Here is a 27,115-nt window from a genome sequence, read left to right on the forward strand (position 1 = left end):
CCAGAGGTTTCAGGAGCGGGCCTGACAGCCAAGCTGAAGTCACCTCCGGGGGCCCAGAGGCCTCGGGCTTTGGCCTCGTGGGCATGGCAAGTGGGACCTCTGTCAGGCGGGGAGGAGGTGGGCTTGTGTGCAGCTGCTCAGCAGAGAACATTCTGGGGGTGGTGCGAACTGATTCTCAAACAATGAGTCTCTTTTCTGGGGCCGATTCCTGGAGCCCCGGGAGGATGCTGCCATGGGTGATGGGACAGGCGGCTCAGACGGGCTCGGAAGCCAGGGCCGCACACTGACAAGAGAAGATTGGCGTCTGGAGGTGGGGGGGGGGGGGGGGGGAGGGCTCCTGCCACCATCATGGAGACACAGGCGACTTTTCTCACCCGAGTGCTTGGATGGCGGTGGCTTCCATAATTGCTGAGTGTCCAAGTCAGGGCAGGGGGCAAACGTCAGGGGTCTGTTTCTAAGTGGGACGTGGACTCCTGGACAAGGAAGGAGCTGCACCCTCGCGGGGAGATCGTTGTTTCAAGGTGGTGGGGAGCTTGAGGAGGGCCCTTGCACGCACGGGTGTGACAGCCCAGAGCCTCGGTTAGAGCGAGGGAGAATGTTTGAGAAAGCCTTGTGTCATCAAGCCTGTGTCACGCATCTTGGAAATTCACACGCGATCCCAGGAGCGGCTTGTCCACCCAGGGCCATTTGGATATCTGTAACATTATCACGGGCCGTACGAAATGATCAGCTGAAGAGATTAGCCTGCTGTGGGTTTATTGGATGTCCAGTCCCACCTGCAGGAGCCTTGGCAGGGCCTTATCGAACTGGACGTTCCCCACCCCTGCTGTAGACGCTGGAAGCCGCGGCAGGCTTCTGGGCGTGAGCTGGTCTCCCGCGTGGACGGCAGGGACACAACCACTGGAGCCCTCACCTGCTGCCTCCCAGGGTGCACGTTAGCGGAAGCTGGAGTCGGGAGCGGATCTGGGAGCTGACTGCAGGCGCTGATGCGGGGGGTGGGCGTCTCAGGAGGTGACTTAACTGCCAGGCCAGACCCGCCCAGCATCTGAACCACTTTAAAGGCACAGATCAGAGGCACTGGGTGCATTGACACCGTAGGGCCACTGTCACCACCACCCACCTCCGGAATGCATTTCATCTGAAAACTGAAACCATGTCCCCGTTAAACCACAAGTCCCCAGCCCCCCCAGACCAGGGCAGCCGCCTTTCTACTTTCTGTCTCCGAGTGTGGCCGCCCTGGTGACTTCGGATGAGTGGATCGTGCAGTCTTTGTCCTCTGTGGCTGGTTTGTTTCCCTTCGCCCCAGGGTCCTCCGTGCCGTGCGTGTGTCAGAGTTTCCTTCCTTTCTGGGGCTGACTGATACCCCATTGCGTGACTGGCACGCTGTGCTTCTGCGCCACTTTATCCTGTGGCTCTCGTGAACACGAGTGTGTAGATCTGGCCCTGGATGCTTGTAGAATTGCTGGCTCGGGTGGTCCGTGTGTTCGAGTTTTCTGAGAACCATCCTGGTTTCCACAGGAACTGCACCACTTTGCAGGCCCTGGCCACCACCACTGCCCAAGGCTGCCAGTCTCCCCACATCCTTACCCACTCTTGTCATCGGCCTTCTTGTTTGTTTGTTTGTTTGTTTTTCCAACATAGACCGTTTACTAAAGGATAACACACCTAGAATAGTTCCATACCTTCCTGGCTGCCTTGCCGGTATGTTTATATCTCTGGGGACACCATTAATGTATTAAAATGGGCTTGCCGGCACAAGCATTTAGTGTGGTGGTAGGATACCACTCGGGACACCTGTGTCCCATACTGGAGTTCCAGTCCTGGCTCCACTCCCGATCCCAGCCCTGCTAGTGCACACCCTGGGAGGCAGCAGGTGAGGGCTCACGTAGCTGGGTTCCCAACACCCGTGTGGGAGACCTGGATGGGCTTCCTGGCTCCTGGCTTCAGCCTGGTCCAGCTCTGGCCATATCAAGCATTTATGGTGAGAACCAATGGATGGGAGCTGTCTCTGCCTTTTCAAAAATATTTTTAATCAGTGAGTTTGCTCCTCCCATCTGACCCTGCTCTGCCGGCTGCACATGGAAGCCCCAGGCTCCGGCAGGTTCCGCCTCATGTCTTTCATTGCAGGGTTGTGTTTGCACTCGTCCACCTGGTCAACCTTCCATCAGGGATGATAATTTCATTTGGAGAAATGGCAGCAGTGCCCTTTTACAGATACCCTCTGCACAGCCGAGCCTCTATTTTTTGGGAACTCAGTCCGGCTCTCCAACTCGGGTGGCAGGAACCTAACAACGTTTGCCATCACCACTGCCTCCCAGGGTACATAGCAGTGGGAAGCTGGAATTGGGTACAGAGCTAGGCCTGGAACCCAGGCGCTCTGATATTGGGTGCAGCCACCCCAACCAGCGACTGCCCCCTGGTGCTTCTGCCCTTATGGGCTCAAGCCCAGGAGTAGATCCTACCAGGGGCTAATGGCTGGGATGCTCGTTCCTCCCTTTGCCCAGCAGGAGGCGCTATCTCTGTAGCCACTGCAGAAAGCTGGTGAGTGCCAAGTGATGTTGCCTGGTCACTTTAATTTCGTGTTCTTCTGTCTACCTGGGAGGTGGACCTCCTTTTCCTCTAAGGTGATTGGCTGGCTGTGTTTCCTTTCTCCGAGCTGTCTGCTCAGAGCCCCTGGCTGTCTTGATTCTCCTGCGGTAACAGGGCCCAAAGCAAACATGACGAAGTGTTGACAGGCGTCCGTTTTAAGGGCAGACGATATGCAAATCATTTGTACATTTCAGTTACACATTTTCAAGAAGAAATTTCCGTGGGAGTTTTGGGAGGGTTGGTCTGGGTGGGCCGGGGTCAGGGTGGGGGACCCGTCTGGAGAATGTGCTGTAGCCTTGGCGGTGACCGTGGCTGGAGAGGCAGAGTGGGCTCGGGGTTGCCAGACGTGGGGAGGAGTTGACGCTTTGTGCTAGTGAGGGGAGCTAAGAGGAGGAATCCAGGGAGATGGGGACGAGGATGGAGACTGAGAAGGGTGCAGCCGGGCTGGGGTTACAGTTAGGAAAGGCAAATTTGATGGACGTGCTGATTGGGAGCAGAGGGCAGGTGGAGGCGGGCCCCAGGGAGCAGGTGGGGGGCAGGCTTAGGAGGCAGCAGAAACGCCAGTTCTTCAGGTCCGGGACGTGGTCAGAGTTTTCAGACGCGGTTGACAGGAAGTGAGCCTGCTTTTCTGGGCCTGTTCGATGCATCGATCAGGAGGAGCTGACCTTGAGCGAGCCGTTGGCCTGACACAGGTCGGACCTGAAGCGGCCTGGCTGCTCTGCTTCTGCAGTGTGGAGGTGACAGACGCCTCAGGGAGTGTGGGTGGGGGCAGGAGAGGCCTCGGGGGTGTGGAGCCATCTTGGCGCCCGGGCTGGTGCTGGGCTTGGTTGCAGCTCTGTCCCGCAAGTGTGGGCTGAGCCCCTGCCCTCGGGACCCTGTTAGTACCGCAGTCCCTGGGTGTCCACGGGAGAAAATGCCAGAAACACAGACTGCACCTTCCTGGTGGGAACCTCTGTCTGCCCCATCCTGTGTGTGCTCCCAGCGCAGCCCTGCGGGACCGGGGAGACCTGAGTCATTTCCTGGACAACAACCTGTCCTGGCTTCTTAGCCATTTGGGGCTTGGCCTTGGAGACATCGATCGGCTTTCTCACGTCCCCTTCTGTTTCCCGCCAGGGCAGTCTCTCTGTCAGCTCGTGGGCACCGCGCTGGCCAGGACGGCCGGGTCCTCTGACTCCGGTGAAAGGAAAGAGGTTGGCAGAGAGGCCCAGGGGGCCGTGGGCCAAGCGAGCGGCGTGGCTCCAGCTCGGCCAGGCTGCTGTTCCTCCCAGCACAGCCCCTGGAGAACAGCTCCAGAGATGGGCGGCCTTGGCCCTTGGGTTCCTTAATGAGCTGATGGGGTGTGGCCGAGAATTTGAGCCACATTTTTTTTATTGTTAAGATTTGATTTGTTTATTTGAAAGGCAGAGTTAGAGAAAGAGAGATCTTCCATCTGCTGGTTCACTCCCTAGATGGTCTCACTGGCCAGAGACTGGGCCAGGCCTAAGCCGGGTGCCAGGAGCTTCATCCAGGTCTCCCACATGGGTGGCAGAGGCCCAAGGACTTGGGCCATGCTCTGCTGCTTTCCCAGGATCATTAGCAGGGAACTGGATTGGAAGTGGAGCAGCAGGCACCGGAAGTGGGATGTGGGCATCGCAGGTGGCAGCTTAACCTGCTGTGCCACAACGCAGGCCTCGTGAGCCACACTCTTAACATATTTTAGCAACCAGAGGGACTCCTCCCTCATCACTCAGCTTTTGTGCACCTCAGGTATAGAAATACCAAGTGTTGTATGTGTGTGTGCGTGTGTGTGTGTGTGGCAATACATATAAAATCAACCGTTCAGCCACTTGTAAGAGGTGGTTTAGTGCCACTGAGTGCGCGTGCGCTGTGTGCAGCCATCACCATCATCCACCTCCAGAGCATCTTCATCTTCCTCAGCCAAAGCCCTGTGGTCATGCGTTAATTCTCAGGGCAGCGCCGTGGGCAGCGGGTTAAGCCACTGACGGGTCGCCCACATTCCTTATTGGAGTGCCTGGGTTGGAGTTCACCTCCACTTCTGATCCAGCTTCCTGCTAATGCACCTGGGAGGCACAGGTGATGGCCAAGTGCTTGGGCCCCTTCCGCCCACATGGGAGATCCAGATGCCGTTCCAGGCTCCTGGCTTCAGGCTGGTCCAGCTCTGGCTGTTGTGGACATTTGGGGAGTGAACTAGCAGGTGGAAGATATTTCTCTCTCTCTCCTCCTCCCTCTTTCCAGCACGTGCATAGACTACCTTCTGTTTTCCCACCATGGGTCGGGGACACTGGGCTACTCCCATTGCTGCTGGTGGCAGAGGCTGCTGTTGTGACCGTGGCTGTGTGCGCCACATATTCAAGATCCTGCTTCTGGTTCACTGGGGTGTGTGCCCAGAAGTGCAGCTGCTGGCTTGTGTGATCATTCTGTTTTGAGTTTTTGGAGGGATCGCCACACTGGTTTCCACAGCGGCCGTGCCGTTGCACAAAATGAGGCATTTGATGGTGTGGTCTTCAAGGCATCTCTGTTCTTAAGAAAGCTGCTGTGGTCCCCTGGCCTGCTGGTCAGTGGCTGGAACATGGTGTTTGGAGTTAAGATTTGGCCACCTGAACATCACTTGGGCAGTGACAACAGCCACCATCTCTCACATGTATGTGCGTCACGTACAAAGTGCTCAGGAGCGCCCCCTGCACTCCTGAGAGCAGAGGCAAGCATCTGGTATTGTTTGAGGACCTACTGTGTGCTCAGAGGGTTAGAAGTTTCTTGTTATTTATTCATTATCTTGACACAGTTTTCCAGAGTAGTAATTGGAAAGGGAGAGAGATCTTCCATCTGCTGGCTCACTCCCCAGATGGCTGCAACAGCTGGGGCTGGGCCAACTGAAGCCAGGAGCCAGGCGCTCCATCCAGGTCTCCCATTGGGTAGCAGGGACCCAAGGACTTGAGCCGTCACCTGCTGCCTCCAGAGTGTGCATCAGCAGGAAGCTACAATCAGAAGTAGAGCCAGCGCTGAAGCCCGCTCACTCATGCGTGGGAGGCGGGAGTCCCAAGCCTCGCGGCTGCTGCCCCGCCAGATGCCTGCCCCCACTCTCGGTTTTGCAGGCGAAAGTGAACGGTGATTTCTCCTGCTGTTGTCGGTGTGCAGCGTCGGTTCTCGGCTGTCAACTCACTGCTCGTTTTCTGTTTACCTAAAAAAAGGTCTAATTCTTCCTTCCTGGTTCTTAACCGCCCTCCCCAAAAGCAAGAGAAAGAAAGGAGGGGCCCACCAGCAGGTGTTTTCTGTGGCAGGTGCCTGCTTTGAGCCGGTGGCAGCCTCGGCAGCTGTCTGTGGGGCCCCTGCCCCTTGCCATGCTTTGCTGTCGGTGGGCAAAGCAGTGGCTCCCTAGGAAGAGAGCCACTAATTCCGATCGGCAAACCAGGGTAGCGTGAACTTCTGGGGCATGGGGCGGGGGACTTTCTGATATGTCTCCTTCCCACGAGAGACCCCTCCCCACTGGCTAGCCCTGGCTCCCTGAGGTCTATTGTGTTCCCCTCCCTTCTTCCCTCCTACCCTCCCTCCCTCCCCCCTCTTATGTTTGCCCTAATACTCCTGGAAACTTCCCACCCACTTGGGGCTGAATGCAAGGAGGCAGGGGGCTTTCTGGTGGTTTTGGTTTGTCCCAGAAATGTTCATTTACATTCCTGGCGTGTCCAAGTTGAATCAGACACTTGGAACCATGCTGGGCCTTTCCCCTCTGCCACCAGCACAGACGGGGGGGCCAGAGTGGCCCCTGAGGCCCAGGGACTAAGACGCTGACCCCTGACCTCAGGTGAGGTGAGGTCTCCTCCTCCAAAGAGATCCTCCCCCAACTACGGTGCTGCTGGGAGGCAGCCCCCCCCCCCCGGCCTGCCCTGCAGAGAGCTGGCCCAGGGCAGCCCCTGGCTCCTGGCCCTGTTGCCCCAGGCCTGCCTGCTCAGTGAGGTGACTCCTTTCAGCTCTGAGACCTCCCTGGTCCCTGATTGGAGGAGAGGGACAGGACTAGGAGAGGGAGGCTGCCCCCCCCCCCCAGCTCTCCTCCTGTCCTCTGTGGGCACTGAGCCCTCCATCCTTCCCAGCATGGGGTCCACAGCTCTGTAGCCGCTCTGTAGCAGCCACCCCACCCTTGGAGCCTCAGCCCTGCCCTCCTGGTGGGGACACTGGCCGCTGGGGCCCCTAGGCTGGCAGCCAGGGACATGTGGAGCCGCCATCCTCTCGTGTACTGTCCTCCCTCCTGGGACGAAAGCCAGGTGGGCTCCTGTGGCTGAGACCGCTGTAGCCCCGGAAAAGCTGGGGAAAAGCCGAGCCACGTGTGCCCGTGGGGGTGGGCGTAATTGCAGAGGGCCAGACGGGTGTCCTGCTGGGTCCTCCTTCGTGCAGGGCTTTGGGCCTGTTGCCCACGTTCCCCACCTGTCCCTGGTGGGCAGCCTGTCCCCTCTGTGCTGCCAGGGAGACCTCGGCCCAGGAGCTGTGGTGTGCTGTGGTGGGAAGCTGTTCCGGCCGAGCCTGAAGCCGCCCTGCAGGACAGCGCTGGGCGCAGCCTGGTAGGGTGAGCGCTCTCTCCTTGGTGGCTTTCAGTGGGTCCCAGGTCGCTTGGGGACCAGAGACGGCCATGGCTGGCATGGGGCCGGGAAGGAGGCTACACCCTGGGCTCAGGTCTGCTGGGGGTGGAGGGGCGTCACCTCTGCACCTGCCCGGCCTGGTGAGGAAACTTGACCTCACAGGTGGGAATTGTATCCAGCGCTGGCCATGATCTTGCGTCTGCACAGCCTCTGAGCTCCATTCTTGCTGCTCCCTGCTTTCCTGAATGGGAGCTGGGGGTCTGCGGGTCTGGGGCAGGGCACGGGAGGGGAGCTGGTTACAAGCAGGCCTGCCTGGGGCCCACAGCCTCCATCCCGGAGCACTTTTCAAGCCCGGCTGATTACCCTGTAATTGTTCCCAGCAGCGAGAGGAGTCCAGCGGCCAGGAGCGGCCTCCAGTGTTTGTTTTGCCTTCTGTGTTCTCCCGGCTGTGGTAACCAAGGGCCGCTTCCCCTTGGTGACGGCGCGGGCCAGCGCTGAGCCAGGCCGGGCAAGGCAGGCCTGGGGCACCCGGCGGGGCGGCCGCTGGCCGGGAGAGCAGCCTGCTGTTCTCTTCCTTAATTCTCCCCGCACCGGTGAGGACCCTCAAGGTTTTGCTCCCAGCTCTCTCCCCAGGCACTTGCCTGGAACATTCCAGAGCTCCGTTTCCTCTGGTAGGTGTTGGGGAGACTGGGAGGCCACTCGCTGGCCAGCCACGTGGGGGTAGGTCTCGGGGGGCAGGATAGGGACTTCAGCCAGGACTCGGTGCAAAGTGAGCACCCTCTGCTCTAGGTCCCCGAGGGCCGCGGGGTCTGCAGGTGGTCCTGGGGCAGGGGCGGAGGAGAGGACGGGCTGAGACAGCTGCTGCAGTGAGGCCAACCAAGGAAGGCTGCGTAGAGGAGGGGGCCGGGCAGATCTTGGCAGTCGGGGGCCAGCAGGGTGTGGGGCTTAGGGACCTGCAAGGCTGGCACGGCCGGCTGGCCTGCAAGGGAGGTTTGGAAAAGTAGAGAAAGCTGAAAGGTTTTGCTGGGAGCTTGGAGGGGAGCAGCTGGGGGCCTGTGAGCAGCTGGGAGAGAGCAGGGGTCTCGGCGTGGGGTCGCCATGGCCTCTGGCTTCTAGAAGGTCCAGGAGAGAAAGCAATGGCCTGTTTCCTGTGCTCTGTGGGTTGGGGAGAAGGACAGGGGACCTGTCCTGGGGTGGGGGACACGGCTCCGCCTCCTGTCACTCAGCTTGGCCTCCAGGCGCGGTGGGTTCCAGTGCGCGGTGTGTTCAGGACTGGCTTCCTGGGGGGAGGTGAAGGTCTCGGCTGCCTGCTGTCTGTCTGCTGTAGGTTCCCTCCAGCTTCCCAGGACCCACCGGGGCAACCCTGCCCCAGACATGAGGGTCACCTAGGGATGGGGAGGCAGGAGGCATTTCCCACAAGCTCCCAGGTGACGCGTGTGCCGCTGGCTGGTGGCTGTCACCAGGTACAGGGCACGTGGGGCACCCAGCTCTGTTTTCCCTAAAGGCTCTGTTCTCAGGGAGAGAGTCGGAGGGCCCGGTGCCCAGGGGCTCAGTCCTGTGGGCGGTTCCCTTCAGGGGCCCGGAGAGCAGGTGCTGGTAGGGGGCGGGGGCCGGGGGCCCTGGTGTGCGGGAGGAGCTCCGGGCTCCGTAGTCTCTTTCAGGTCCCAGTGGCTTGTTTTGTTGGCAGATCTCGCTGCCTCAGCAGAAAAGAGGCGCCTTTGATATGGGAACGGAAGCTCGGGACAGGGCTAGAAATAGCGCGTGCGGCGCGGAGAGGGCCCGGGGTCCCCTCCAACTGGGGGCTGGAGGCGCTGCACGCAGGGGCCCCTCCGCCCGTGACGGTGACTGTCTTCCCTTCAGAGTGAGTGCCCAGACTGGGGGTGCCCAGTCTGGCTCCAGAGTCCGGTCCTGGGCTTACGGCCCTTCCCGAGGTTGGGCTGACTGCGGGGAGAGCCCGTGCCCTCCTCCTCCCTGCTGCCTGCCCTCCTGCAGAGCCCATTAAATGGAGATTGGACCCATTTCTCTCGTTTCCACTTCCCTGTTTTTCCCCTTTGTGTCCTCAGGAGGCAGTCAGGGGAACAGACTCCCCCGATCCAAGCCGCCTTCCCGAAAAGCCTCTCCTCATCCAGAGGCCCCGTCACCTGGCCTCAGATGCCACCGCTGCCAGCCCGGGGTGGCCCTGGCATCAGCAGCCCCCATGGGTGTCCCAGAAAGGGCCTCTCTGTGGCCGTGAGTGAACCTGAAGCGGCCAACAAACCGAGCCACAGGGCCCGAAGCAGCTGTTCGTGGCCAGAGAGGCCAAGCTGGGGGCAGGGAGCAGGTTCAGGATTTCCCAGCTGCGTCCCACTCCTGCGAGACACCCAGACACCCTCTTCCCAAGAAGCCCACCTGCCTGCCTGTCCCTCCCCCCTCTCTGTCCTCTCCCCACTGAATTCTAACACAGCACCGCGGTTGACTGCCTACTGCGTGCTCAGGTGCCTGTGAGATCCTTGTTCCATCCTTAAAGCAAAGAGTGAGGCGGAGCCCCCATTCCAGTGGGGGAGGGGCCTGAGGTGGGGAGCTTGCCCAAGCCCACCCAGCACGCAGAGCCGAAGTTTAAGCCCAGGTGCACCCCTGCTGTGTCTTTGCACATACTGAATACAGGAGTCTCCCTGCACCAGCCCTGTTTCAGTTCCAAGAAATCATGCAACGAGGCAGCTGGGCTTCTCTGATGAGTACCCCAAGGAGGTGGGCTGGGTCTTTGGATCATTACGGCCCCCAAAACTGAGTCCTACTCCCCTCCCCCATGTATGCACTGTTGTTGCAGTTTAGAAATATCTATCAGACTCACAAGAGACTGATGTATAAACCTGAGGACATTTGTTTACACACGGTAAAGACTAGAAGTCTTTAGGTGTGTTCACCTTGGAGGGTGGCAAATGGGCAGTGCTGACCACAGGTCAGGGAGACCGACGAGGGAGCCTAAGGGCTCGGCAGCCCGGAGCCCGGAGTCTGTGGTCACCACTGGGGTGGAGTGCTTGGGTCCGGGGGGTCAGCTGCCCTCTCTGGGCTCTTCCCTGCCTGAGTGTTCCCCAGGCAACTTGTGACCTCACCGGCTGGGTCCTGGCGAGCTTGCCCTCAGTGCAAGCTGTGTCCTTGCGTTGCCTCCCTTGCTGGCCTCCCTGTGTCCACTCCGGCTGCCAACGGCCCGTTCTCAGCACAGCAGCTGGAGCCTCCTGCCGGAGCGGAAGCCAGGCTGCGTCCCGAGCCCCGCAGAGCCCGCGCCGGCTCCTGTGTTGCTGCTGCTGCTGCTTAAGCCTAGAGCCTGTGCTGGGCCCACGTGGCCTGTGTGCCCTGCCCTTCCCTCCCTCCCTGTGCTGTGCGCCTGCACTGTGTCTTGTGCGCCTGCACTGTGTCTTGTGCGCCTACCTCGGGGCCTTCGCATGTCCCGTTCCCTCTGTGTTCCCCTTGGAACACAGCCCTGACGCGGACACGTTGTGAGAAGTAGCTGTCGGGCCGCGTGGTCGCTGTGTGTGCCCCGTGGCGGGCGGGGCTCGCGGTGCGGGCAGTCGGCGTGGCCTCTCAAGGCCATCAAGAGATGCAGGAATCGTGGGATGTGTGTGGCTGCTGCCGCGTGACAGCCCAGCTTCTGACGCTTATCTCACCTTACGTAGAAAGGGGCCACTCCCAAATCTGTAAAAAGCACAGGGTAGCAGGTGTGCCAGCCGGTGATGGGGCCGTTATTAGCAGGCGTGGTGTGCTGTGCGTTCACACCCTCGGCAGGGCGGGGCCGTGCATCACCCGGGAGACGGGAGTCGCTTCCGGGAGCCCCAGCCACGTGTGCTGCGTGGAGACTGAATCGTCTCCACGGTGCATGGTCACGCACGTGGTTTTCTCCCCGGTTCATCCCGGCTTCACCCTCGATCGCCGCATCGGAGGGCACCCCCTCGCCGCCCTCTCCCCTCGCTTGCTCTGTCCTCGCTCCTGATTCACTTTCCTTTGATGCGTGCTCCCTGCGCCTTTATTAGATATGCATCCCTCCACCACCTGCTGTGTGCCAGGCGCCGTCCCAGGCGTTGGTGCTGCCATGGTGGACCCCACAGGAACACCCAGGCCCGTGGGGCTTGCAGGCATTGCTCAGATGCTGTGTGTGGCTTTTAGTCTGTGTATGTAGCAGGTGCCTAATGAGTGTCGTTCCAGCCCCGAGGTGTGTCACTGGGGCTGGGGTATTTTCTGAGAGGGCATCAGCCAGGCACTGACAGCCGGGTGGCTCCCGCACGGGCTGTCACACCTCCGTCGTGTTAAGCGCACGGCAGCTTCCTCGCGGCGGCGATGTGCTCCCTGTGCCTCGTGCGGCCTCTGCCTGGGAGTCTCCGGCCCTGCTGAGGGCAGCGAGGACAAAGGGAGTGCACGAAGCTCTGGAGAAGCCCGTCCGGCCCCTCTCCCGGCCTGGCAGCCCCGCACTGGGCTGGGTGAGCAGGCGGCTGCAAGCACAGGCCTTGAGCTTGGGCCCTGGGGGCTGACTTACTGGGTGTTTCCAGTGCTCCTGGCTGAAAAGGGTGCTAGGAGATGGGAGACCCCGCGTGAGGTGCTTGGGTGTTCACTGTGGCAGTCCTGATGAGCCGTCCCCAGAACAGTGCCTGGCACGGAGCAGGTACTCAGTTCTGATGCCTGGTGAGTGGTCCTGCTCGTGGCCAGGCAGCAGCTCACCGGCCACGACAGGTGTCCACGTGACGACAAGTCCAGTCTGCCTGTGCGTGACGCTGGGCCCTCCCAGCCACGGGCACCTGCTCTGTTGGCCCTGACATCGTCAGCGGAGGGGACACGGGTTGATTTCCTGGTATCAGAGGCTCGGGACCTGTGCTGTAAGGAAGTAGGGACACCGAATCCCAGCAAGTCTTGCTCCCAGAGCAGGGAGCGCGTGCCCGCGACCCGCCCCGATACCTGTTCCCCGCCCCCCCCCCCAGACCCACCCCTCCCTGGGCCACATCTTGGGCCCTGGCACAGAGATACAGGCACACATTGCAGATTCCTGCAGAGAAACCCGATCTACAGGTGCCGTGTCAAGGTGGGGAGGGGCCGCACTGACATGGCACCTGCAGAGGAGTGAGGGGCAGAGGGCGGGGATGGGGACTCCAGCAAGGCAGGGCAGGCTGTGTCCCTGTGTGGAACCCTGGCTGCACCTGGGGTCCTCGTCCAGCCCCCGGCTCTGGCCGCGAGCCTGTCCACAGCCGCCACCTGCGGCTCTGGGTTTCGGGGGAGCAGGCGTTTGCCGTCCATGTGTGATCTTTCCATTCACTGAACTGAATGCCCTTCGCACAACCTTGACCTTGTCTGAGAGCGCAGCCCGCTGGCCACTGCCTGGGTCGCCCCAAGAGGGGCCCCGTCCCCTAGCAGCCTCTCCCTGCACCCCAGTCTCAGCCGCCCTCTGCAGACCTGCCGACTGCCTCGGTGGATTTGCCTGTCCTGTTATTCTAGGGAATGGAATTGTGGAATATCGGTGCTGGCCGCTGAGCTGTGGCTTCCTCCACAGAGCACAGTGCGCTCAGGGTAGCGGGTGGCCGTCCCAGAACTGATGGTCTTGGCGGCTGGGCCCTCTTCCATGCGTGTGCCGGCTGATGCTTTGCTTTCTCCGTGCTGGCCTTTGCATGGCAGCAAAGCTCCAGGAGAGAGACTGAAGAGGAGTGGGAGCTTGGAGGTTGATGCTATAGCTAGGGGAGGGGAGCGCCCAGCCCAATAGGCCTGCGAGGTCACTGGCTCTGGCCCTGCGGCGGCACTCGGAATTCTACAGAGCTACAGCGGGCTCATTTTTAAGCAGGGGATTGTGTTTGGCCATGAACGATGTCACAGATATCCACGTGGCCCTGGCTGGGAGCAAGGTTTCCCCGCCCTGCTTCTACACAGAGCAGCGTTTTTGCTTTCCCAGGTTCCTTGCAACCTCTCTCCCTGTGTGTGCTGGTATAATTCTTTCCACGCTGAAGTCTTAGGTGTGTTCGTGTCCTTTGCATCGCGCGCCACGGCAAAACCTTTTTCTTGGCTTCTTGTATGGTGGTTCTGCCCGTTAGCATTGTTGCTGGCTGTGTAGTACTCCACCCATGCACTGGCTGGGGGTGTCATGTCCTCGCTCCTTGCTCTGCGGTGCCTGTGAGAAGCTGAGGCCCGGGCAGTCTGGCCCCACACCCCTCAGCTGGCTTAGAAGTTCCTTGCCCTGTCCCGCGTAGGCCCAGATGTTCAGGGCTGGCCGGGTTATTGCTGGGATTGGAGGAGGAAGGCCGGCAGCAAACAAGGAGACTTCAAAAAGGTCATGGGAATGGAATTAAAGGTCTGAGTTTAGGGACCTGCATTGTGGTGCAGCGGGTTAACCACCACCTGTGATGCCAGCATCCCATATGGCCACCAGTTCCAGTCTCAGCGGCTCCACTTCCAATCCAGCTCCCTGCTAATGGCCTGGGAACACAGGAAGATGGCCCATGTACTCAGGTCCCTGCCACCCACATGGGTGACCCTAATGGAGTTCTAGGCTAGCCAGCTTCGGCCCTGGCTGTTGCAACTACTTGGGGAGTGAACCAGCAGATGGAGGATCCCCCCCGCACCTCTCTCTCTCTCTCTCTCTTTCAAATAAATAAACAAATATTTTTTTAAGTTTATTTGGGTACAAAAATTTATTTTCATAATACATGGAAAATATGTATTATGAAAAAAAATTGCACAGATTTCAAAACTGTTTTTGCACCAAAGTGAGCTTCTACTTCCATGGGAGTGCACTGAGACCTCCCCGCCGCCCGCCGCCTGTGAGGCTAGGGCTCTGCTCACCCTCAGCGTCCTGTTCGGCTCTCCAAGGCGTCCCCCAGGGAACGGCGATGAGGTGGCGCAAGCCGACCCACTGCCCAGTTCCCTTTAGACTTCTCTCCAAGTCCGTTGGCCGCCAGCCAGCCCACGACTAGTGGACAAACCTCAGCCCAGACAGCGCCGCAGAAACTGCCTAGCGCCTTCAATCTGCCGCCGCCTGTGGGGAAGGTCGGGAAGCCTGCGGGGGGCGGCTCGGACCATGGCTTTCTTCCGCGAGAAGTGGACAGTGGGCTGGGCGGTTCTGAGGGTGCTGAAGAGTGGCTGTGGATGAGAGGAACTGGCCGGAGGCAAGTGTTTGGCTCAGCGGGCCAGATCCCCACAGCTCCAGCTCCTGCTTCCTGCGCGTGCTGACTCTGGGAGGCAGCAGGTGACGGCTCAGAGTGAAGACTGGGTTCCCACCACCTATGTGGGAGACCCAGAGTGAGCTGCAGGCTCCAGCTTCGGCCTGATGCAACCCTGGCTATCGCAGCCAGCAGATGTGAGCTGTGTATGTGTGTGTGTGTGCATAGGTGTGTCTTTCTGCCTCTCAAAAAAATCCCCTCTAAGATCATCCTGTTATGAAGAAATTTTTTAAAAGATTTATTTATTTGAAAGGCAGAGTTACAGAGAGGCAGAGAGAGAGAGAGATAAATAATAAATATCTTCCATCTGCTGGTTCACTCCCCAGTTGGCCACAATGGCCAAAGCTGTGCTGATCTGAAGCCAAGAGCCAGGAGCCTCCTCCAGGTCTCCCATGTGGGTGCAGGGGCTCAAGGACTTGGGCCATCTTCTGCTTTCCCAGGCCATAGCAGAGAGCTGGATTGGAAGAGGAGCTGCCGGGACACAAACGAGCACCCATATGGGATCCGGCACTGCAGGTGGCAGCTTCACCCGCTACCCCACAGCGCCAGCCCCCTGGGGAGAATTTTTAACTCCCTTACCTGCCCACGCTGTGACCTTGTTGCATCGGACAACCTAGATGTGCGCTGTAGAAGACTGTGGAGAGTGGCCGCCGTCACGATGTTGGCACGCAGTGGAACATGACTATTACACAGTTAAGTGGAAGCCTTGGAAACGGCTCCGGCTCCGGCTCCGGAGCAGTGCGTGCGCTGTGATCCTTTGCTGTGAGTGAGCAGCCCCTGTGTCTACAGCAGGAAGATCTGGGAGGACACAGTCACCCCCGCTCCCCGCTGGGCCCTGGGAGGGAGCGAACACTTGGATACTTGAATTCTGTTTTGAGATTTCTTGCGCATCAGGATGGAGCAAGAGGTTTCTTCGAAACGACAGCAGAAGCCCACGCCTGAGCATTGTCACTTAATGTGCATTTTAGATTCCAAGTCTTGAAACCAGTGGCTCTCCGGCATCGGCAGGGTCCTAACCGCCTGCAGGGCTGCCCAGAAGGCAGGCCGCTCGCTGGGCCCCACCCGAGTTCTGATTCAGAAAGTGGGCCGGGGCCCAGAATTTGCATCTCTGGCAAGTTCCCAGGTGATGCTGACGCGGCGGGCCTGGGGCACCCACTTGGAGACTCAGTTCTGTAGATGGCCTCCGGCCTCTCACCACACCCTCCTTGACAGTTCTGGGGAACGTCTGCCTCTGCCTTTGGCCCTGAGGGGTTCACGTGGCTGGATTTGGGGGGCCGAGCATTCACCGCGCCTTCCTGTCTTCCCGGCTCCCGCCCCAGCACAGAGGCTGCAGGTCTCGCCTGGGGCCTGCGCCCTCCAAGGCAGCTTCTCCCCGGGCCACCCCGGGAGCCGTGGGCCCCGTGCCTGCCGCAGGGCTCCCTGGCTGGATGCTGCTCCTGCACCTGGCACTCGGGTTCCACGCTGATGTTGAAGGGGGCGGGGCAGCAGGGGGCAGCACCTATTATGCTCCGACTGTGTGCCTGAGAGCTCCGTGTTGGAATCATGAGCTTGCTCTTCCTCTGCGTGTGGCCCCAGGTGGTCTCAGGCACCCACCCGGGTCCACCCTGACTCTGGCATTGGCCACCAGTGGCCCCTGCAGTCTGTCTGGAGACTGTACCCAATGCCTGCCATCCTCTGCTCAGTCTCTGTCCTGTGCCTTCTCCCTAGAGGGACCTAAGGTGGCCCAAAAGGTCACTCCCAGAGGTGACCTTCACAGGTTGGCACATCCCACGGGAAAAGTCAGAGTGTCACCTGCTCCCAGCCAGGGCTTTGTGCCCTAGGGGCCTGGGCACACATCCTGACCTCGGGCTTGCTCTGGCCTCCCTCTCTCCAGCACCTGAACTCGTGGAGCTGCTCCAGGCCCTGCCTTTTCTGCTTCCACTCCTTGGGGTACCCCAGCTCCCTCGTACACCAGCAGGCCCAAAGCTGGTATCCACGGTCGGGCCTCTGTCCCTGTCCCTGCGTGATGGCGTGACTGCCACTGTCTGTGTCACTACAGGCCCTCCAAGAACAAGGTTTCTGGTCTGCACGGGCCGGGCTGCTGCTGCAGCGCTCAGTCTCTGTGTGAATGTCAGGCTGGCTTCCCAGGGCGCGGCGTTCTGAAAGTGTGAGTAATCTGGGCCCTTCCGTAGGTGTTGGCGGCAGGTGCGCTTTTGGTCTTTTGAGGTCAGAGGCTAGAACTCTGGACCGTGTGGGATTTTCTCTCCAAAATCGCTTGTCAGAACTTTCCAGAAAGGTCCGATCTTTCTTCTTGTCGACTCTAGAGGCTCATGTTTACATCCCTGTTTGAGGGGCTCCTCCCCAGATGGGGTGGGGGCTGCATACATGGCATGTGCAGTTGGGGTGGGGGGTTGTACTCACGTGGCCTGGGTGCTGCCGGTGGAGGCAGCTTTGCCAGGGGCTCCATGGCACAGCATGCTCGGGGCACATCCTGAACACGTGCACTGCCAAGTGTGTGTCCAGGAGGGAGCGTGGAACCGTAATGAGCAGGCGGAGCCCAGCCCGGCCGGCCACAGAGGTGCATCGTGCTAGCAGATTGCTGGGTCCCTGTTTCTCTTGCAAAATTCTGGGCTGCAGCCACCCGTGCAGGGGGCGGGGAGGCTGGGAGGGAGGGAGGGAGGGAGGGAGCTTATTTGATCTGCAGGTGAAAGGAGGCTTTATAAATAGGTCACCTTGTTCCACATCCTGAAGTTCATTCTTTCCCCATCTTGGGTGAAAACAATGGCTTTACTGTTCTGGGGTGGTCAGTCGGACGCAACGGGCGAGGGGCCTAGGTGTGAGGGGGTGGGTGTGCCTCTGCCGCTCTCCAGTGGCCTCTCCGTGTGTCCCCCACCATCTGTCCCTGGTCCCCTTGGACGTGTCGCCAGCAGAGCGTCCTAGTGTTCCACCAGCAGGTCCTTTCTTACTGTGCAAAACAAAAGGACAACTTTGTGTAGCAGTGGGGCTCCCCAGCTAATGGACCTGAAAGAGTCTGGGGGAACGGGAGGCCAGCAGGCGGTGGCTCTCACTGAGGGACATCAGCAGGTCTTGGGCAGGTGCTGTGCGGCCGCCTGGAGCTGAGAGCTGAAGTCCTTGTCCCTCCAGGGTCTCTCTCCCAGGTCCTCATGCATCCTCGCGTCGCTGGGCCCCTGGCAGGTGCACGGCCACAGGCCACCTGCCTACCTGGGTCTGGGACGGAGCAGCTGTTGTCTCCTTGTGTGGAGACAGCTACCCCCTATTTACTGGGCAGATGAAGATCTGTGGTTGACAGTGTGAGTGGGTGGCCCTGGACATGTGTTGCAGAAATCATGTCCTATTTAGGATGGCCTCTTGTGTGTGTCTCTCTGCCTCTCGAACTTTTTTTAAAAGATCCTTTTTGTTACAAAACATGGATTTTATAAAAAAAAAAAAAAATCGATGCGAAAAGAGTGAGCCTGTCTTTCTTCCTGCCTCCTCTCCAGGACTAACGGTTGTGAAAGGTTTGAGGCTGATTAAACCTTTCTCCTTGCCTACAAGCAGATCAACAGGCCTGCAGAAAACACTGTTGTGCCTTTGCTCTAAAATGTAGCAGCACTGAGTGTGTTGAGTCAGCAGGTCCCAGGGGCTTCCTCCTCTCCAGGCGTTAGGGAACCACCCTGAGCTGTGCAGCAGGCTCGGAAGTGTCCTGGTTAGGGACTGCCCCAGTGCACCTGCGCACCAGGCGTCTTGTCCCACTTCAGGCCTGTCTCTCTGGGACACGCCCCCCAGCCTGTGTAGGGGCGACCTTTCCCCCACATCCCCTCCGGTCTGCCGAGCACCACTTCCTCCGGAGACTTGCAGAACGAAAGCAGACGTGGGTACACCCGGCAGGCTCCTGCTGTGGCTGCTGCCCCTCCCAGCCTCTCCCCTTCAGAGCGAGTCACCGCCTTAGATCCTCTCAGGCTTAGGGCGTAGATGGGTGTGCCTTGTCTGTCCCCCCGGACAGCTCGTTCGCTTCAGAGTCCCTTTGATGTTCGGGCCCCTCCCAGGATCAGGGTCCAGGTCCAGGGCCGCTCCCTCTGCATCTCCCAAGGGGTGGTGAGGCCGCCCCTGCCCCCACCGGAGCCACCAGAGGATCCTGAACAGGCAGGGGGAGGTGGTGTGTGAGGGTCTCTCTCTCCTGTGGGCCCCGGCAGCCCCTCTCCCAAGCAGCCCTCCTCTTGTGTTGGCTGCAGCACTGGTCCCAGGCCCCCGGACACAGAGCACCTGCAATGCTATCTGGGCCAACACCAGGAGGACCCGGCTCTGGGATGCTCATCTACTTAGAGATGGCCCCCTGGGAATTCCAGCAGACACATGGCTCTCTCTGGTGGGTTCTGGGGGGCCGGAGCCACCCCTGGCCCTCAGTGGCTGTCAGGGACACGGGGCTGAAGGCTTTTGCCCCTTTGGAGGCACCGTCTTGCACAGTGAGCCCTGAACTGACTTCACATAGCAGCAGGGTTGCGTGTGTGTGACAGTGGCGGGGTGCAGTGGGGGCTCCTCCCCCTGGGATCGCAGCACAGCCTAGCTGGGTGCAGGCTGCCCTCCCCTCCCCCTAGAGCTGTCACTGTCACTGTGTGACCCCCTGCGTCCTCTGCAGGGTTGCAGGGTTCTGCTCAGAGCCTGGTGTCTGGCAGATCAGTGTCCCTGCTCTGGCTGGGACTGCCCCGCCCCCTCTGTGCCCTTTGCCCCCACCCCACCCCTGGCTCAGGGCTGATGCTGCTTCCATGTGCTGGCTTTGGTCCTGGGACAGTCCCCCCTTCATACAGACGCCAGTGCTGGCCAGGTGGGGCTGAGCTGTGACCAGGGGAGAAGAAAGACGTGGTCAGGAGTGGGCTGAGGCCCGCCATAGACCCCGGGTCACTGCACCAGCTGCTCGCCCACAGGGGCGACTCGACCACACGGCCCTGACAAGAGGGAAGGGTGTTGGGTGCCCTGGCTGGCGTGGGTGGTGTGCCACGTGAGGAGGGATCAGTGTGACACTCCTGAGTGACTACCCCGAGTCCCACCCACCATGGCAGTGCTCTAGAACTTAGGCTCCAAATCAGAGCGTCTCTGAGTGCCTTTCTGAGCTGAGCTGTACAAAGTGGTGCTGGGAGAATCCCACTGAGAACGGCTGAGGGCTCCCTGCAGCCGTGTGAGAGTAAGAGCAGCAGTGGGAGCTGCACGCGCACACACACACACCACACATGCACGCCTACATGTGTCGGGGGCTTCCGACGGTTCATGGACATGGAATTAAAACATAGATTTATTTGGGTACAAAAGAAATCCAAAATCCACGCCGACAATGGGTCTTTAGAAGTTCATGGAAAATGCTCATTATGAAATATCTTGGTGTAGATTTCAAGAGCTTTATGCACCACATTACACTGATCTAATTCCGCCTTCCAGGAGCTTTTTGAAGTCTGCTCGCATGCACACACACACGTGCACACGCATTTTCTCCCCAGTGACAATTCCCATTCCCCAGGAGCTGTGTGGAGGGAGCCGCTGGTCTCGCGCGTGCTCCTTGTGCCCTTGGTCTCCCAAGGGGGTGTCCAGACAGAGGGAAGGGGGTGGGTGCTTCCATGTCCCACCCCCACAGCTCTGACTTGACCTTGGACCGGCTTCACCAGCTCAGACAGACATAGGAGGGGGTCAGGAAGGAGCAGAGGGAGGGAGCTCAGAGAGGCTGCAGCCAGCTCCACCATTGCTACCATTAGTGAGACCCTGGTTCCACCCCCAGGCGTGGGCTCCCCCACCCCCGAGGCAGCCCCAGAGCCACAGGCTGCCCCGTAGCAGGGTCACGGAGGGCATCCTGGAGGTGGAGGTGCCCCCAGAAGAGGAGACAGGGACTGGACTGGGATTGTCCTGGGAGATCCAGGATGTGAGGGCTGCAAGTCTACAGAACTTTCTAGAACCTAGGCAGTTTCCACAGCTGCAGAGGGGCATGTCGGCTTTACGCTGTCTTTGCTGACACTGGACACAAGGGGTCTGTGCCTGTGTCCTCTGATCACGCCAGTGGGGTGGTGTCTTACCTAAGGGAAGAGTCTGCTGGGAGCCAGCTTTGTGGGGCCTCTCCCCAGTGGGGAGGGGGCAGTGCAGGTCACCCCACTGCCCATCCTGCTGCAGATCCCGCCTCACCTCCCAGCCTGCTCCAAGCAGGAGGCCTGTGCTCCAAGGTCCCCGGTGCCCCTGTGTCTGGAGCCTGCAGCCTCCCGTGCTGGTCCCTCTTTGTTCTCTTCATTCCTTTGACTCAAGCAGCTCGGATCAAGCGACCCAGCAGCCAAGGCCCCGCGGCCTCCTGCCCAGCCTCCTCTGCCTGCTCTTTTGGCTCCATTTCCTGAGCCGGGGGCCTCCTTCCCTTCCTTGTCTGCAGGATCCCAGGAGCCTGTCCCCCAAACTGGCCAGCCAGGAGTCCCTTCCGGAGGCCAGGGAGGTGTGTCATGGGAGAAAGAACCTTTGCTCTTGGGTGAGGCCCAAGGACCCAGAACAGCGTGGTGTGTGCCCTCACCTGAGGCTGGACACCCAGGCTGGGGACGTCCTGCGGCCTCCACCGGCTCCTGGGCTGCTGCTGGAGAGCGGGATGGAGGCCGGGACAGTGCCTACAGCCTGCGGCCCCATCTTCCTCAGAGGCCTGGGCGTGGGCAGGCAGTGAAGTCAGGGCCAAAACGCCGGCTTCTATAGTGGAAAGCGGTGGGCGGCACTAGAGGTGGTCTCTCATCCCAGGGTTGCTCCACGAGTGCCCAGGGACTTGGGGTGGTGTCCCCGTGCCCGGCTGAGTTGGGGCCGTGAGAACAGCATCACCAGTGGCAGCTGCCCCTGTATGGCAGAGACCTGCTCCAGGACATGCAGCGGCCTCAGGGGTCCTTCCCACCAAGTGCACTTCCCCTGCCCCGCTGAGCTTTCTGTCTATGCCGAGGGGTCTGCCGGGAAGAGGCGAGGGCCTGGGGTCGGGCATCGTCAGCCTGGGGCTCTGCCTTCTCTCTGCAGCGCAGCCAGGACGGTGCTCCCGCCTTTGTTTTGACATAGCACATGTCCGCTGTGCTGTGACTGACTCCAGGCTCTGTGCCTCCTGGGAAACCCCGTTGAAGGGCATTTAAAGGGTGTTTGCAGCATGTCCCATGTTGCACCGAGTGTGCGGGAGGGTGACTCTGGTCCCCAAGCCCAACTTTCCATGCAGACCACAAGGTAGAGGGCCCCTTCCCTGCGACAACACAGCCAGGGGGACAGAAGGCCACTTCATTCTGTGCCCAGGCCCTGGCTGGCCCCACATCCGGCGTGAGGGGAGCCTGGCGCTGGCTGCCAGGCCCTGGGTGCGGGGCTGCGGCCCCGTGCACCGCATCGTGCTGCCCGCCTCGCCCTGCAGCCTTGCTCACCCAGCCTCCTATCTTTCTTTCTGTCCACCAGGCATTGCAGAACTGCACGGTGTGCAAGGAGCCCCTAGCAACCTCCCGCAGGGATTCTGCTTGGCCCTGATCGGGAACCTGGAGACAAGACCCTGATTGATGCTAGTGCCCCGGGAGCGGGCGCGAAGGTGAAGCCGAGGGCGACCATGGGTCAGAAGGTCCCTGGAGGGATCAAGACTGTGGGCATGAGGGACCCCGTGTACCGGCCTCTAAAGCAAGAGCTGCAGGGCCTGGACTACTGCAAGCCCACGCGGCTGGACCTGCTGCTGGACATGCCCCCCGTGTCCTACGACGTCCAGCTGCTCCACTCGTGGAACGACAATGACCGCTCGCTCAACGTCTTCGTGAAGGAGGACGACAAGCTGATCTTTCACCGGCATCCGGTGGCCCAGAGCACGGACGCTATCAGGGGCAAGGTTGGGTACACGCGTGGGCTGCACGTGTGGCAGATCACGTGGGCCATGAGGCAGCGGGGCACGCACGCTGTGGTGGGTGTGGCCACGGCCGACGCCCCCCTGCACTCTGTGGGATACACGACCCTCGTGGGAAATAACCACGAGTCCTGGGGCTGGGACTTGGGGCGCAACCGGCTCTACCATGATGGCAAGAACCAGCCGAGCAAAACGTACCCAGCCTTTCTGGAGCCAGATGAGACATTCATCGTGCCGGACTCCTTCCTGGTGGCCCTGGACATGGATGACGGGACCCTGAGCTTCATCGTGGACGGACAGTACATGGGCGTGGCTTTTCGGGGACTCAAGGGCAAAAAACTGTACCCTGTCGTGAGTGCCGTCTGGGGCCACTGCGAGATCCGCATGCGCTACTTGAATGGACTCGATCGTAAGTGTCCCCTGCCGTGTCCTCCCACGTCCTGGCCGGGCGGGGGCCAAAGTTCCCACCGGTGTTGGATCGCACTGTCTGTAGGTAGACATCGCAGTGCGTTCACACGCTCAGAGGCCGCTCCTGCCTGCATCTGTTAAATTAAGAATTCTGGCCAGGGCAGTGCGTGTGGACGGATGGATGCGTGTGCGGAGGATAGAGGGTTGGGTGACGGATGGGTGGATGATGGGTGACACATGGAGGACAAATGGATGGGTCGATGATGGATGGACAATGAGTGAACGGCTGGCTGGATGAGGGATGGACGTATAGATAAATCGATGGCTGAATGGACGGATGAACGGACAAGTGATGGACGGATGACGGATGATGGGTGGGTGTTTAGACAAATGGATGGCTGAATGGACGGATGAACGGATGGACAAATGATGGAGGCGTGGTCTTTGGTTGACCTGCCTCCAGGTTTGATCCGCACTTGACCCGATTCTAGCGCAGTGGCCAGTGTATTCTGAGCTGGGGTTTGAGCCTCGGTGACACCAGGACCTTTCAGATGCTTGAAGGCTCCTGGCCTCGCGCCCACTGGGCAGGGTCCGGCTTCTTCTTTCCAGGCGCTGGAGGTTTATGAGTAGACCCTTGGAGACACGGTCCCGGGAGCAGCTCTGCTGTGGGGATGGCGGGAGACTGCTAGGGAGGAGCAGGCCTATTAGAAACAGCTGAGCTTAGTCAGCAGCGCCTTCTCCTGTCCCTTGGGAAAGGGGCGTGGCCTTTCTCAGGTTATGTCAGAATAGCTTGTGGGGTGGCTCTATGCTGGTGTGGAGGTGGGGGGACCCATGGTGCCCTGCGGGGAGCCTGTGGTAGCGGGAGGTCCTGGTGTTCCAGAACTATCTGCCCCTGTGCTAGGCCCTTACTCTGGGGACTCCTGACCTGCAAATCCCACTGCAGGAAGAGGGTAGAGCAGAAAGCTCTGTGCACCTCGCGGGCTGTCTGGACGGGCAGGTTTGAGTATGCAGGCCAGGAGAGTGGATGAGTGATCCTAGCCAAATTTGCAGAGCAGGGAGTGGGGGGGCCATGAGGGGTGGGATAGGGAGGTGACGACCGTTCTGTGCAGGCAGACAGATGAGGGGATTGCCCGAGACTGGTCCAAACAGGCCACGTGCATCTGTACGGCTGCACCTGGGCCCGTGTCTCCCAGCTCCGGGCTGGCCCCGGTGCAGCTGGGCGGGGCTGGGGCGGCGAGCCAGGGCACAGCTCCGCAGGGTGATTCTGCGGAAAGAGTCCCAGAGGCCGGGGCGTGGGCTGTGACAGGGAATGATGCCCCCTTAGGAAGGCGGTGCTTCCGAAACTTCCTCGGGTTTGGAAGCCGGGAGGGCGGGGCAGGGAGCAGACAGGAGAGTGGGAGCGTGGAGCTGGGAGTGCATCTGTGGGCTGGAATGTGCAGGGAGCGCTGAGTGTCAGTGACAGGACGCCCCCCTGGCTTCCCGGCTTCTCGCATTCCCCAGTCCAGGCCGGACAGCAGGGACTCCACTCCACGTGGCCACTGGCCTTTGGAGAGGCCACAGGGGAGCTAGACGTGGTGGTCCCTGGGCACAGCAGCCTTGGGCGGTGTTTTGTCATCAGCCCCGCTACAGGGATGTGTCAGAACCCCCGCCCACACCGACACCTCGGTGCCCTTACTGGGAGGTGGCTCATGTCCTGTGAGGATCCTCTGGCTGCCTGGTAGAGAGGGGGTGGCCCTCAACCGTGACAGTTGTCCAGGTGAGAGGCGACAGGGCTGGGGCCCGTGGCAGAGAGAGCGGCCAGTTTCTGGAAGGTGCGCATAGTGGACTGAATGTGAGCGTAGGAGGGGAAGCGTCGCGGTGAGTCCAGGTGTTTGGCCCGAGCAGGTGGGAGGGTGGGGCTGCTGCCAGCAGGGTGGGGGAGTCGGAGCGAGGAGCAGGTGAGCAGCTGTGTTAAATTGGAGGTGTGTTTGGTGTCTGGGACAGTGTGCGTGCAGTGGAGCGTGGAGGTCACGTGAGGAGGTCACATGAGGACACGTGACGTTTAAAGCCGTGCTCTGCTTGGGTTCACCCTGAGAGTGGGGGTGGGGCAGAGCCAGGGCAAGAGGGCTGACGCCCCGCCCTGTTTAGGGGCCAGGGTACTGAGGAGGAGTGGCCAGGTGGCTGGAGGGGACCCAGGAGAGTGGGCTGGGAGACACAGGTGAAGAAGGAGCTTCAAGGACAGGCCAACCCCAGGTCAAGTCTGTTGACGGCTGTTCTGGATACAAGGAGGTCGCTAGTGACCTTGGCAGTGGTCACCTGGGTGGGGGGAGGGCTAAGCCTAAAGGAGGAAGAGGCAGGACATTGCATTACAAGTGGTCACAAGCAGCAGCAACAACAAGTCCCCTCCCAGTGCTGGAGGCCTGCGTCCCAACTCAGGATGTCACAGGCGTGGCTCCATCTGAGACTCTGGGGGGGGACCCCACTCTGTACCACTCTGGGCAGCTGCTGCTGGCCGCTGGCCACACTGGATTCCTTGGCTCGCCTGTGCGTCCCTCTCTCCTGCTCTGTCCTTACCTGGCATCACCCCGCATGTCGCTCTGTCCTCTTCCTGGAAGGCCACCAGCTCTGATTTAGGGCCTCCACTGGACCAATTAGCTCTGCAAAGCTCCTATATCCGAGTGAGGTCACGTTCTGAGGTTCCAGGTGAGCAAGAATTGGGTGATGGGGGTGGGGGTGGGGACACGACTACACCTGCTCTAGAGGGGACGAGGCTAGCCCATCCCCTGAGCCCTTCAAGGCCACCGGACTGTGTGCTTTGCTTCCAAGGCAGCTGAGGAGGTGAGCCCAGGTCCTGGAGTCCCTAAGGAAGCTCTGGCCGGGTCTGGCTAGATCTGTCTTCTCACTGTCCGGCCTGAAGTCAGGCTTGGCTGTCACTGTCTGGAGGTGGCCCAGCTCCCTGGGATATCTGGGACATGGTCAGCAGCCACCCTGTACCCCCACACTGAGGACATCTCCCTCCTCCATCCCCTGCCCCCGTGCTGAGTCTGTCCCTGTGTGACCTCCCCACTGGCCAGCCCGCTCTGACCACAGGCCACTTTGGTGCCTCCCAGGAGCTGCTGTGTGGCCCTCGCTGGAGGCGAGGTGGCAATCGCTCCTGGGGTACAGAGCCTGGCTGGGCCCCAGGCTTGAGATGTGGAAGCAAAAGACCCCTCAGGGAGCCCTCCTGGGTCCTCCATCCCGTCCCCCACCCCCCACAAAGGACGCGGTTCCCCTGTGGTTCAGCACTGAAAAGTCTCCCTTTTGCAGCTCCCTGGTAACTTTGGTGGTCGAGGGTCAGCGAAGGCTCCGCCCTTCTCCTCCAGAACCCTTGGCCTCTGTGGCCTCCACTGGGCCTCCTAAGACGCCCTCCTGGGCGCACCCCCACCCCCTGCCCGGGCAGCTCCTTCCTGCCCACGGTGGCATCCGTTTTGTGGCCCTATGTGCTGTCATTTTATTCCTACAAGATCAGGGAGGTGTGAGCTGTGCATCCTTGGTGCCCCCTGGGTGACTCTCGTCACTGTCACATCACGCAGCAGTCACTGACACATCTCATCACTGTCACATCACGCAGCCTCCAAGGATGGGGTGGCTGGGCGTGACCCAAGCAGCCAGGCTCCCCCACAGCACACAAGGGCTCTCTGCACGGCTAGGGTTCATCCTTTGCAGTCCCAGGCACTCAGGCCTTGGGCCCCCGGCTGTCACCTGCCTGGGCCCGTTTCCCCATCTGTAGGTTGGGGGCCACAATGGCCCCCAGGCACACAGCAGGTACAGCCTTTGCTGGTGCCGTGATGTTAGCTCCCAAAACGAGCACCTGGAACTGAGGCTCACGCATCGACTGGAAACACAGAGAACACGGTGGTACTGGGACTCCCCTGGCCCGCACTCCCGCAGCCTGGCGAGGCCCTTGGGCCCATTTGGGGGTTTTAATGCTTTCCCTGGTGCCTTCCCAGCTGCACAAGAGGCCCTTCTGCCTCCCAGAGGGCCCTCGGAAACTTAGCTGGGTGGAATTTTGGGGAAAAATCTGACCTAGATTGGACGGTGAAACTGAGGCCTGGGCCAGGAGTGACCTACTTGAGGTCAGGCTGCCGTGCAGGACGGAAGGGAGGGGCCGGCACTCTCAGGAGGCAGGTGCAGGAGACCCGGCCTGCACTGCAGAGGGTCTGTGGAGCCCTGGGCCCTCGGGACGGAAGGTCATTTAGCGCATCCTCCTGCCTCAGCTACCCAGGAAAGGCCCCATCTCAGGCTTTCTGTTAAGAACATTTGCCATTTCATCTCCTGCCCCCACCTGCCTGTCGCTCTCCTCTGGCTGCCCACGGGCGAGGAAGAGCCACTGTCTTCTTTCAAAGCTAGAACTCAGCCAATCCACTGTCAAGCATAAAATGGAGAGATGTGTTTTATTTGAAAGGCAGAAAGAGAGAGAAATCTTCCATCGGCTGGTTCACTCCCCAAATGGCTGCAATGGCCAGGGCTGGGCCAAACTGAAGCCAGGAGCCTTGAAGTCCACCTGGTTCTCCACGTGGGTTACA

General features: G+C 60.4%; 1 protein-coding gene across 3 annotated transcripts in view; it reads left to right on the forward strand.

The window, feature by feature from the left end:
- SPSB1 (splA/ryanodine receptor domain and SOCS box containing 1) overlaps positions 1 to 27,115 on the forward strand; it is a 59,501-nt gene that overhangs the window by 29,201 nt on the left and 3,185 nt on the right. The window contains exons 1-2 of one of the 3 annotated variants that reach the window (XM_062190386.1): positions 15,009 to 15,018; positions 21,734 to 22,572. In XM_062190386.1, the coding sequence (XP_062046370.1) occupies positions 21,879 to 22,572 (694 nt within the window). In that variant the 5' untranslated portion in view covers positions 15,009 to 15,018; positions 21,734 to 21,878. Of the gene's footprint in view, positions 1 to 15,008; positions 15,019 to 16,452; positions 16,473 to 21,733; positions 22,573 to 27,115 lie in introns of those variants that run through there. The other 2 variants (XM_062190385.1, XM_062190384.1) reach the window with 2 other exon arrangements.

This window comes from Lepus europaeus, chromosome 5 (assembly GCF_033115175.1).
Source record: "Lepus europaeus isolate LE1 chromosome 5, mLepTim1.pri, whole genome shotgun sequence".
Classification (NCBI taxonomy): domain Eukaryota; kingdom Metazoa; phylum Chordata; class Mammalia; order Lagomorpha; family Leporidae; genus Lepus; species Lepus europaeus.